At 39.6% G+C, this 12852-nt stretch overlaps 1 protein-coding gene across 2 annotated transcripts in view; it reads left to right on the top strand.

The window, feature by feature from the left end:
- LOC133583834 (bis(5'-adenosyl)-triphosphatase-like) overlaps positions 1–12852 on the top strand; it is a 282505-nt gene that overhangs the window by 215404 nt on the left and 54249 nt on the right. For both annotated transcript variants that reach the window (XM_061937675.2, XM_061937676.2), the window contains exon 3: positions 9637–9782. In XM_061937675.2, the coding sequence (XP_061793659.1) occupies positions 9637–9782 (146 nt within the window). The remainder of the gene's footprint in view (positions 1–9636; positions 9783–12852) is intronic.

The following is a 12852-nucleotide window of genomic DNA, read 5'->3' as shown; positions in this document are numbered from 1 at the left end:
AGATTATTTTCTAATGTAAGTATTTTGGCCCAATTACAATGACAATAACAAAAAATATTGTTTTTCTTGAGCTGCGTACTTGTATTGTTTGTCTTGGTGGGGTTCCTGCTTTGGAAATAATTTGTATCCCTTTAAGATATCACATTTAGTTCCCACTAAAACATTCACATGTTGCACAATGAGATGTAAGCATGGGATCATGTGTACATTTCTGTAACTTTCTGTTTGTTAAATATATTTTTATTAGTATTTCTTTAATACAGTAACATCATTTCATGATTAATATTTATAAATGAAGATTCTTAATAAAAGACACTAGAATAAGCACACATTTGATTGGTAAATCATAGTGTAACGACCTGGAATTACACATTACGTGCGGTGTTGAAGTAGTCCGACTTTTTGTGTGTCTGTAAACGCATCGCTGCTGATGCGCAAGTGAGAAAGAGCGAGCGACTGCTGTTGAGCTGACAGATGACAAAGTGGTTTTTGGTCTGGTGTGTACGGAAGAAAAATTACCCGTTTTGCTCGATAGAAATGGTTTACCAATGTTTTGGTCATGTTATTGGCCGACAATAACGAGTTTTGCTCAATAAAGTGATCAATGGAAGTCATGTCCTCATTAAAGCGTCTCAACAGACGTTACAATAATTGAACATCCATCCATCCATCCTTCTTCTACCGCTTGTCCGAAGTCGGGTCGCGGGGGCAGCAGCCTAAGCAGGGAAGCCCGGACTGCCCTCTCCCCAGCCACTTCGTCCAGTTCTTCCCGGGGGGATCCCGAGGTGTTCCCAGGCCAGCCAGGAGACATAGACTTCCCAACGTGTCCTGGGTCTTCCCCGTGGCCTCCTACCGGTCAGACATTGAAAATTGTTATCTGAACCGGTCTCTCAAAGGCAACAGCAGAAGTCACACTGATTTGCAGGTGTGCAATTTGTTGTGAGTTCATGCACTGTGCTGGTTTTGTTATTTGAACAAGGTGATGTTCATGCACGGTTCATTTTGTGCATCAGTAAAAAAAAAAAAAAAACATATACCGTATTTTTCGGACTATAAGTCGCAGTTTTTTTCATAGTTTATGAAAGTTGCATAATGTTTTTTTCCTTCTTTATTATGCATTTTCGGCAGGTGCGACTTATATTCCGAAAAATACGGTAACTTTTGTCTTGAATTTGAAAAAAAAAAAAAACATTTTATTTTTCGCTGAACAAGGATTCGGTGAATGCGCATTTGAAACCGGTACCTCGAACAAGGTTAAGGACCACTGTTGTAGATCATAAAAAAAGCAGAGTCAGACTTTCAAAGACACAGTGGCCTTGTGGCTGGAGTGTCCGCCCTGAGAGCGGGAGGGCGAGTCATTCCAAAGACTATAAAAATGGGACCCATCATCAAGGGTTGGGGGTTAAATCACCAAAAATGATTCCCGGGCGCGGCCACTGCTGCTGCTCACTGCTCCCCTCACCTCCCAGGGGGTGATCAAGCGTGATGGGTCAAATGCAGAGAATAATTTCGCCACACCTAGTGTGTGCGTGACAATCATTGGTACTTTAACTTTTAACTATAACGATGTGTTGCTCCCCATCCATTGTACACATGGTGGAACTGTTGACTTGCTCTTCTCCCTCGGCAACCAAACAGCCTGTAATGCTTTAATTGCAGAGATTGTTTTCCGCTAATAGGGAGCTGGTGTCCGGACTATCATATCACCTGCAGAAACTTTGGATTTGCAAGCAGGTACCTTTCTTTGGTGTGATGACACAAGGATGAAATCATGGCCAATATTATCAACGTTCATTGTGAAATCTGTTGGTTGTTAGGTTGGTGAAACACCTCCATCATGTTCTGCATTGATCTTCACCCGGTTAATGTACAAGTCCTCACTGAGTTAATATTTCATGTCCGCACCCTGCTGCAAACAGAATATCCTGAAGTCATAGTATTTCCAAATACAAGAAGCTATAATGAGCAATATTGCTCCATGGATAAACATTAGCTGGAGAAAATATGCATTTCAGTTGACATTTCCATCTCGTTTGCATGGTTACGAAGTCTTCTTCATCATGTGGTGTGAACACTTTTACATTTGTGTGAAAATGTTCTGTGGGATGAGCTTGACAAGGGTCAGAGAGATATGTTATTTGCAGGCTAATGGGAAGTCATTGTCAACGCTGAAAAATGACACCAGGGCTTTGGGAAAATGGAAGGGATGGAGAGTGTGGGTGGAGGAACAGATGTTTTCCCTCAAAGAAATGATTACATTTGCAATGTAAAAGCAATTTGTGACGCCTTTTTCTTATTACATGCACTGTAACCCTGAAAATGAATCGGAAAAAACACTAAAATAACTGTTTTGACGGATGATAATGGGATTTTATCAGATGATTGTCTAACAGAGGGCATGTTCTCAGTGTCAAAGCTGACATCAGACCTTTTCTACAGACTCCAGGAAGAAAAGTATTAATGATTTTTTTTTTTTTTTTTTTTTTTGTGAACACAGAATCAACTTTACACATTAGCCCAGTGGTTCTCAACCTTTTTTCAGTGATGTACATTTTTTTAATTCAAGTACCCCCTTATCAGAGCAAAGCATTTTTGGTTGAAAAAAAGAGATAAAGAAGAAAAATACAGAAACTATGTCATCAGTTTCTGATTTATTAAATTGTATAACAGTGCAAAATATTGCTCATTTGTAGTGGTCTTTCTTGAACTATTTGGAAAAAAAGATATAAAAATAACTAAAAACTTGCTGAAAAATAAACAAGTGATTCAATTATAAATAAAGATTTCTACACATAGAAGTAATCATCAACTTAAAGTGCCCTCTTTGGGGATTGTAATAGACAGGGGCGTCACTAGCTTTTAAGGACAGGGAGGGCTTAGCCCCCAGGAGAGCGAACGTAGCGCACGAGCACCAGACTACACAAAATACTAACAAATACTTGGAAATTATTCATTGTTATTATTATTTAAAAAATGCACGGGACGAAATGAAATGCTCCCCGGGACGATGGATTTTAACCGTTTTTTTTTCTTTTTCTTTTTATGTATTTATTCATTTAACATGTTATATTAAATGTCTTGGTTTTTCCTCCCTCTGAAAATCCTATGAAATGTTTAACAAGCCATTCTATAATAATACAACAGCTATTAATGTAACAATACCATAAAACAAATATATTTAATTATGTTTTTTTTCATTATTTTATCATTAGGCTAATGTATATTACTTTATATAGATTCTACAAGAGTGATGTGGGCATTTTCTATATGAACAAGTCCAAGGACCGCAGGCAAGGTCGCAGAGAAAATGCGGACTGGATTTTGAGTGATGTGGGCATTTTCTATATGAACAAGTGGAATGGATTGGATACCGACACACTAAAGGGGCTCTCTACCTTAAAGTACCAATGATTGTCACACACACACACACACACTAGGTGTGGTGAAATGTGTCCTCTGCATTTGACCCATCCCCTTGTTCACCCCCTGGGAGGTGAGGGAAGCAGTGGGCAGCAGCGGTGCCGCGCCCGGGAATCATTTTTGGTGATTTACACTATAAAGTGAGGGGAAACTGAGTGAATAATGACAGTTTATATGATTATTTATTTAAACTCATATTCGGGCCACTTTATAATGAATATGTCGGCATGTATTTGTTAAAAAAAATAAAAATAAAAAAAAATATATATATATATATATATATATATATATATAACACCAAATTATTTAGGGGGGCTTAAGAATATTTTAGGGGGGCTTGAGCCCCCCTAAAATAGGCCTAACAACGCCAATGGTAATAGAGATCCACCTGGATTCATGAACTTGATTCTAAACATTTCTTCACAAAAAAAGAAATCTTTGACATCAATATTTATGGAACATGTCCACAAACAATCTAGCTGTCAACACTGAATATTGCATGGTTGCATTTCTTTTCACAGTTCTTTTTGACGGACATTTTAGTGAGAAACCTGAGCTTGTGCTTCACTGAGTTTATGAACTTACATTCGTATTTAGGTTAACTGTTAAGTGTTATTCATTAAATTTATTTATAAAGAATTTTTGAATTGTTGTTATTTTTACAATATTTAAAAAAAATCTCACCTACCCCATGGCATACCTTCAAGTACCCCCAGGGGTACGCGGACCCCCATTTGAGAACCACTGCAATAGGCCATGGCTGTTTAACCAAATCGGGCCCGGAAATGATACCATGCTGGCCTCGGAGTTCAGTTCCCAACTTGACAAACATTTTTGCAGCAAATGCCTGCTTGAACTACTGTAAACACATTGGCAGATCCTTGTATTGACATTTTAAGCTTCCTTGCAAACAAAACACTGGGGCCATAACTTGTGATTTACATAATTGAGGCGTTTCTCAATGCACCCTTTTAAGTCCTCTCCTTTATGACAAGTACCGTATTTTTCGGAGTATAAGTTGCACCTGCCGAAAATGCATATTAAAGAAGGAAAAACAAACATATATAAGTCGCATTTTGGGGGGAAATTTATTTGATAAAACCCAACACCAAGAATAGACATTTGAAAGGCAATTTAAAATAAATAAAGAATAGTGAACAACAGGCTGAATAAGTGTACGTTATATGTCGCATAAATAACCAACTGAGAAGGTGCCTGGTATGTTAACGTAACATATTATGGTAAGAGTCATTCAAATAACTATAACATATAGAACATGCTATACGTTTACCAAACAATCTGTCACTCCTAATCGCTAAATCCCATGAAATCTTATACGTCTAGTCTCTTACGTGAATGAGCTAAATAACATTATTTGATATTTTACAGTAATGTGTTAATAATTTCACACACAAGTCGCTCCTGAGTATAAGTCGCACCCCCGGCCAAACTATGAAAAAAACTGCGACTTATAGTCCGAAAAATACGGTACACATTTTTGTGGTGTGTAGCTTGCTTACCTTAGATGCAGTCAGTAGTTGTCAGGTTCAAACACTGATGACATCTATTAAACAGACAAGAAGCAAAGAATCATGCAGAGACAGAGTTAAATTTTACTCATGAGGAGAGACGTATCGGGCTGTACACTCAGTTACAGTTCCAACCTATGCACTAAAGCACAGCCCGCGTGCTCCACTATTTATTCGGGAGGTCCCTGGTTACATCACTGAGGCTGCTTCTGAAGGAAGGGGGGTAATTTCAGCAGCCCCTGTTAGACACAATATGTGATTATTCAGAAATGGAAATGTGCTGACACTCGTGATATCGCCCTGTCTCTGCTTTGTCTGCGTCAAGGTACTCAATGTGCGCCCTTGGCAGTCCGCAGGCCGGGTCTGGACACAAACACTGATACGAGATGACTCGCAATCCAAGATTGCAAGTTGTCCCTTTGCACAGATAGAAAAGTACAACTTCAGCACGATTGATAATAACTATAGCAACGGCCTTTAAGCATAAGAATTGTGTGATAACATATACATAATTATTCTAACAGTAGTCATTTGTTCATCTTATTTGGTTATACTAGTGGTGTTCCTCAAGGTTCTGTTTTAGGTCTTCTCTTTTTCATCGTTAGGGCTATTCTCCTGGTGGCCCGCAAGTTCAGTTAAAAAAGTGTGTGCAAGACTCACATTTTTGCAGCTGATTGTTAAAATGCTGTCATAAAGAGGATCTTTGACTAGCTTTTTTTGGGGAAAAAAAGCAGAGCGCTCCTATAACTCTGTCAAAATAAATACACCAATATCAATTGTTTACTGTAGCAGAAGTGGTTCTCAGAAATATACAAAATAAGAATAATAGTGAAGAGAGAAGTCCTGTCCCCCCGGTCCCTAGATTTCTGGAAATGTGGCCCCTAAAATTATTGAGTTGAGTATCCCTGCTACAGACTCTTACAAGCAAGTCAAGTGTGGAAACTAGGAGTGAAGATTAGCGGTGTGACGAGTTGGGATGGGTACTGTTCACATCTGAACCAATACAGTACCAATTTCCAGTTCCTGGGCATTGATACTGAATGAAAGAAGTAGTAAAGGTTAACAGTTTAAAAACATGCTTGTCATGCAAAATTATTAAACATTTCAAAATGTTTTGTCACTCACTTAGATTAAAAAAAGGTATATCTCTATGTCCACTCATGCGTTGTTTTGGTACAGAGGTGTACCGACATTCCGCCAGAGAGCTTATTTTTTATTGGCCCTCGGAATATTGTTAATATTGTTTTGTGATATTGGTTACATTATTTTGTGCCTATTGAAGTTCTAACTCTTAGAGGTGTGTTGACAGAAGTAAGAATCCTGTCCTTTTGCTTAAGAAGATACGTGTTAATGGTCTACCTGCTGGGCGTTTCTGCCTGATGCACCTCCACCGGTGCCTTGTTGCAAGTATGTTCCCCTGGACACCCCTGTGGGACTAACTACCTCATCAGGTGGGGACCACCAGTCATTGATGTTTCACTCCTTTAACCTCAGTACATCCTCCGCCAAGGTGTTACCCCCAAATCTTCTGCTTCATCCTTAACCAGAAGCTTAATTGTTCTGCCTCCTCAGTCAGTTATTGAATGGCTTTTTAATAGGCTGTTACTGTGTAGCCAATATTGCAAAGTAGGTGGATGGTTGAGGACCTGACGAAGCCCTTTTATTCCACTTCCGCTCCTTCGTGGCCTCTATACCCTCCTCCCATGGGAAAGGGAGTTCCACCAGCATGATGATTTTGTCTGGCAGTAGTGATGCTTCTACAATCTCCCTGGGGAATAGGAGTTTCTTTGCCATAGACCACTCACTGCCGGGTGAGAGGAGTCCTGCTGTCTTTTTTGGTGGGTTGTGCTGGTGATCTCTCCAGCTCTTGTAAACAGAATATTTGCTTTGCTGGAGCAAGAGTCTGCTGTTGGCCTCCTGCCTGCATGACTCTGCCACCTGTACCAATTTCCTAAGCACCTGATTGGGTCACCATTGGTAGTGGCTTTGGGGCAGTGTTGTCTTTCAGCCTGACAAGATATGCTGGCGACTCGCATTGATGATATCACAGAAGGGACAGACCTCTTCAGTGCTGAACCATTAGTGAAGGTTTTGGGGAAAAGGTAAGGTGTCATAGGTGGATCTGATAAGAAAACTGAGCTCGGTTTGTGGGGGTCTTCAACAGATGTGACAATGAAATGGGCCTGTCTGTGACTTTTTCTCATGACATCCGGCTTTGATATTGAGGTGTTTTTTTGCTCCACCCTTGTCACTTCTGCCACCACCATGGCTTTATGCTTGACCTTCCTGGACTCTGCCGACGACCAGGCAGTGCTTTAGCCTGGTCAACTTCTTCCTGGGCTTTCCACTTCCTCATTGTTTTATCTGAGATCCAGTTGCTCTCACCAGCTGGTCAGTGGAATCCTTCAACTCCAGCTCCATTCGAGCCTTTCCCTGCCTGTATCCCAAGCTGATGGCAGTTCCAAAATGTTCCTGCCGAAGAGGCCTACATCAGACAGGCATCTCGTCAGTCTCACCCAATTCCTGATAAAATAATTTCCAAGCCTGTCCCTCTTGTCTGTCGCTCATGGAGAGGATAACACACATGTTTACAAGCCACATCAGACTGGTAGCTCCATACATTATACTTGCTGGGCAGCTGGTTCTGATTGTTCCTTGCAGCTACTTAGGACTTACTTTTGAATCCATGCTATTTAAGCAAATTTGCGCAGACGTTTACAGAATTACTGACGTTTCATTGGACTGGACGAAGTTCCCAAATCAAATGCAAGATCAGGAAAATGGATCAGAAAGAAGTGTGTAGTTTCTAGGAAGATCATACTTTTCATGCAGGAGAAAGTTCCATCACATGACCGTGAAGTACTTCACTACTTGGCTGGAGGCCTCAAAGATGACTTAAAGGGGAACATTATCACCAGACCTATGTAAGCGTCAATATATACCTTGATGTTGCAGAAAAAAGACCATATATTTTTTTAACCGATTTCCGAACTCTAAATGGGTTAATTTTGGCGAATTAAACGCCTTTCTATTATTCGCTCTTGGAGCGATGATGTCACAACGTGACGTCACATCGGGAAGCAATCCGCCATTTCACGGTGGTAGAGGGGTTAGTCCATCTGCCTCACAATACGAAGGTCCCGAGTAGTCTTGGGTTCAATCCCGGGCTCGGGATCTTTCTGTGTGGAGTTTGCATGTTCTCCCCGTGACTGCGTGGGTTCCCTCCGGGTACTCCGGCTTCCTCCCACCTCCAAAGACATGCACCTGGGGATAAGTTGATTGGCAACACTAAATTGGCCCTAGTGTGTGGATGTGAGTGTGAATGTTGTCTGTCTATCTGTGTTGGCCCTGCGATGAGGTGGCGACTTGTCTAGGGTGTACCCCGCCTTCCGCCCGATTGTAACTGAGATAGGCTCCAGCGCCCCCCGCGACCCCAAAGGGAATAAGCGGTAGAAAATGGATGGATGGGCATTACAAACACTGAGTCAAATCAGCTCTGTTATTTTCCGTTTTTCGACTGTTTTCCGTACTTTGGAGACATCATGCCTCGTCGGTGTGTTGTCGGAGGATGTAACAACACAAACAGGGACGGATTCAAGTTGCACCAGTGGCCCAAAGATGCGAAAGTGGCAAGAAATTGGACGTTTGTTCCGCACACTTTACCGACGAATGCTATGCTACGACACAGATGGTAAAGAAGAATATCGACCCTAGCTTCCCTGGCCTGCTGACATCAACTCCAAAACTGGACAGATCAGCTTTCAGGAAAAGAGAGCGGATGAGGGTATGTCTACAGAATATTATAATTGATGAAAACTGGGCTGTCTGCACTCTCAAAGTGCATGTTGTTGCCAAATGTATTTCATATGCTGTAAACCTAGTTCATAGTTGTTAGTTTCCTTTAATGCCAAACAAACACATACCAATCGCTGGTTAGAAGGCGATCGCCGAATTCGTCCTCGCTTTCTCCCGTGTCGCTGGCTGTCGTGTCGTTTTCGTCGGTTTCACTTGCATACGGTTCAAACCGATATGGCTCAATAGCTTCAGTTTCTTCTTCAATTTTGTTTTCGCTACCTGCCTCCACACTACAACCATCCGTTTCAATACATGCGTAATCTGTTGAATCGCTTAAGCCCCTGAAATCCGAGTCTGAATCTGAGCTAATGTCGCTATTCCTTGCTGTTCTATCCGCCATGTTTGTTTGTGTTGGCATCACTATGTGACGTCACAGGAAAATGGACGGGTGTATATAACGATGGTTAAAATCAGGCACTTTGAAGCTTTTTTTAGGGATATTGCGTGATGGGTAAAATTTTGAAAAAAACTTCGAAAAATAAAATAAGCCACTGGGAACTGATTTTTAATGGTTTTAACCCTTCTGAAATTGTGATAATGTTCCCCTTTAACACTTTCTACAATGCGATAGTGTTTTTTCATCTGCCTGCTCTGTATTCGGCCATCTGAATGTGTTTGTGTGTGTGCCTGTGTGTGTACGTGCGTGTGTGTGACTGATGATGCAGGGAAGTGGTTCATCGGGCTATTGTTTTTAAGTTTATTAAGCCCTTTATGTATGAAAAGCACTTTATTAATACATTTTAATCTGATTGGATTTGACAAGATACTAGAAAGGAGCTAAAATGTCATCCACTTTGTTCTGCAAACTTCCTTAACATCATTTTTTTTTAAGATGTACTTGTTTGCCCCCTGAGACAAGTGGAGCGTTTTCGGGATCTGGGTGCTGATGAAGTTACAGATTTATTCAACACCACCCAGAAAGTTGCTAACCTGGTTGAGAAGCACTTCAACGCCACCTCACTCACTATTGCCATCCAGGTAAGAAATTAATAACATGTTGTTCTGCATAACATACCTCAAACAGTTATGGGGGGATTTTCATAAAACACTCGGGAAAAGACAGAGATGGGATAAAGAACAAGTCTTTGGATTTTGGGGCTGATCAGGATCACCGTATTTTCAAAAGGAGTCTATACTTTTGGGGGATAAGGCTTCGAGGAGATCTGCGGTCTCAGAGTGTTTTTCTCGTTTACCGGGTCTTATTTTGACGCTAAACTACTTCCACATTTTCAACCAATTCAAACTATTCCAACATGTAAACATTCAGATCATTCAGGACACTAGGGCTAAAAAAATTCTGCATCCCATATATATATATATATATATATATATATATATATTTATATACACCTTCTCATTCAATGCATTTTCTTTATTTTCATGAGCTTCAAGCACACTTGTGAAGTAATAACCATTTCAGGTGACTACCTCTTGAAGCTCATCGAGAGAATGCCAAGAGTGGGCAACGCGGTAATCAGAGCAAAGGGTGGCTATTTTGAAGAAACTAGAATATAAAACATGTTTTCAGTTATTTCACTGTTTTTTGTTAAGTACATTACTCCACATGTGTTCATTCATAGTTTTGATGCCCTCAGTGACAATCTACAATGTAAATAGTCATGAAAATAAAGAAAACGCATTGAATGAGAAGGTGTGTCCAAACTTTTGGCCTGTACTGTGTATGTATATATATATATATATATATATATATATATATATATATGTATGTATATATATATATATATATATATATATATATATATACGTTAGGTCAGTAAAAAACACAGAGGCTATTTCATCCCTACAAGCCTGTTTCGCAGGTTTCCCTGCTCTCCAGGGGATTTTCCTGACCTAACGTATATTCCGTTCTGCCCCGGTATTGAGCACTGTGTAACGGATAAACCACAGAAATCTTGACTATATGTATGTATGTATATATGTATACATAATACTTTAAGGGGTTAATATTATTTATGTAATACAGTGAAATCATTTAAGTTGACATCCTTTTGCTTGTCAGACATAGGCAGTTGTTAACAAAACCAAAACTAGATTGGACATTTACCCACAGAGACATGAAGAGAATGGGTAATGAAGATTTTTTGTTGACAGAATGTAAATATTTTTCTTCAGAAAACAATAACAAAATGATCCATAATATGCCTTTTTACTTGCATAGCTCATCTTTCATGGATAATAATGCGATATAGAATCCAAACACAAGTAAAACTCTGACGCCCACGGACGCCCAGACAGGCCCTCACCTTAGACTGATGGCTCTATTCTGCATAACTGGTGATATATATGCTAATATGAAAATAGCAGCTCGCCTGCGCTGCAAGCCCTTTCAGAAAATTGTTTCACAGGTTAGGTGAGAGAACACAAAAAAAACAAATCTTTTTACCTTCATATCATTTTCTTTGACTGTGGAGGTGATGAGAAGTGATGACAGAAGATCAGTCGTGACAGCTCGCCTGCACATTAAAACACTGCCATGAATAAAATACTGACGATCAAGCATCACACATGTTTATTCCCAGTGTTGATGTTGAGAATATAGAAAGTAGATTTTGATAGATTGATGGTTTTCTGCCAACTTAGACTTAGACAAACTTTAATGATCCACAAGGGAAATTGTTCCACACAGTAGCCCAGTTACAAAGGATGGAAAGGATAATGCAGGTATAAAGTAGACAAAAAATGTAGCAATATAAATACATATATGTAATATTTACATATTATATATACAGTATATGATATATACTGATATATTACATTATATTATATTTTCATGTAATATATACAATATATAACAATTACCAGTGACGTGCAGTCACTAGAGGCAGGTGAGGCAGGGCCTCACCTGCCATCATGGAAAGAAAAAAAATGTAAACATTTTTTTTTTTTTATTAAATTGTTATATGTATCCAGTTATTATACTATAAAGTTATTTTCCATTTAACTTCACCCGTTTTAGATTATTTTTATTTAAAATCACTGAATTTTCACATTTGCCGTTCAAATACTGAGAAGAGACGGTGCGGTGAACAGCAGCCAGTTGAGGCACGTCACTGCGTTGTGCCTCAACATGGATTGCGGACTTGGCTAACTGCTGGTCTGCTGTGCAGTGAGACCGTATTGCTATATGAATTATATTATACATTTCCATAGTTTAGTTAGCTGAGGTATATAATGTACAGTGTATTTTGTCAACAACTGTATGTGTGTAAAGTATTTTTTGTGCTGAGCGATCATAAAACGGCTGCAAAAGACACACTGGCTGAGGCTCGCCTCCTGCACCCCCGCCGTAGAATGCACGGCAACCCCTGACGGGAGTGTTATATCAACTAAAGCCCACACTTAAACTTTCCACGTGCAAGATTGAATCTATTTAAAAAAGTTATTTCATAAGAAGCCAAAAAGTGCAAAAACAAAAATGTTCGTGTTGAAGGAGTTGTGAATGACTGCAGGGCCACAACATTAGGTACACCTGCAGACTGCAGGTGTACCTAATTCACAACTCCTCCAACACGAACATTATTGTTTTTGCACTTTTTGGCTTCTTATTAAATAACTTTTGTAACCTATTTTTATGGGCTTTCCTCTTTGTGATGTTAAGTTCCTGTTATGCGCTGTTATACAGTATATGCCTTAAGCTCTTATTTTGAAGGCGCTAAGAGCGGAATTTTGACACGGAGTGGAGCGAAAAGTTTTTGAAAGAAGGTAAATAAAGTGGTCCTCGTGTAAACTGGAGCCTCCGTGTTTGTTATTTTGTAGTTTCATACAGTATAGGCGACATTTATAAACCCTCGGTTACACTTTTTTAAATAGATTCAATCTTGCACGTGGAAAGTTTAAGTGAGGGCTTTAGTTGATATAACACTCCCGTGAGGGATTGCATTAATCCAGCACAATAGCGGCTCATGGATTTATTTTATAAGTAAAGGTAAGACCATAATAACGTTTTTTTTTATTAAATGTGCTTTTTTGTGTGCTACAGTTTGTATGTGTAAAGTTAAAGTTAAGTTAAAGTACCAATGATTGTCAC

This window comes from Nerophis lumbriciformis, linkage group LG03 (assembly GCF_033978685.3).
Source record: "Nerophis lumbriciformis linkage group LG03, RoL_Nlum_v2.1, whole genome shotgun sequence".
NCBI lineage: Eukaryota > Metazoa > Chordata > Actinopteri > Syngnathiformes > Syngnathidae > Nerophis > Nerophis lumbriciformis.
This window is presented reverse-complemented; position numbering and strand designations above follow the sequence as displayed.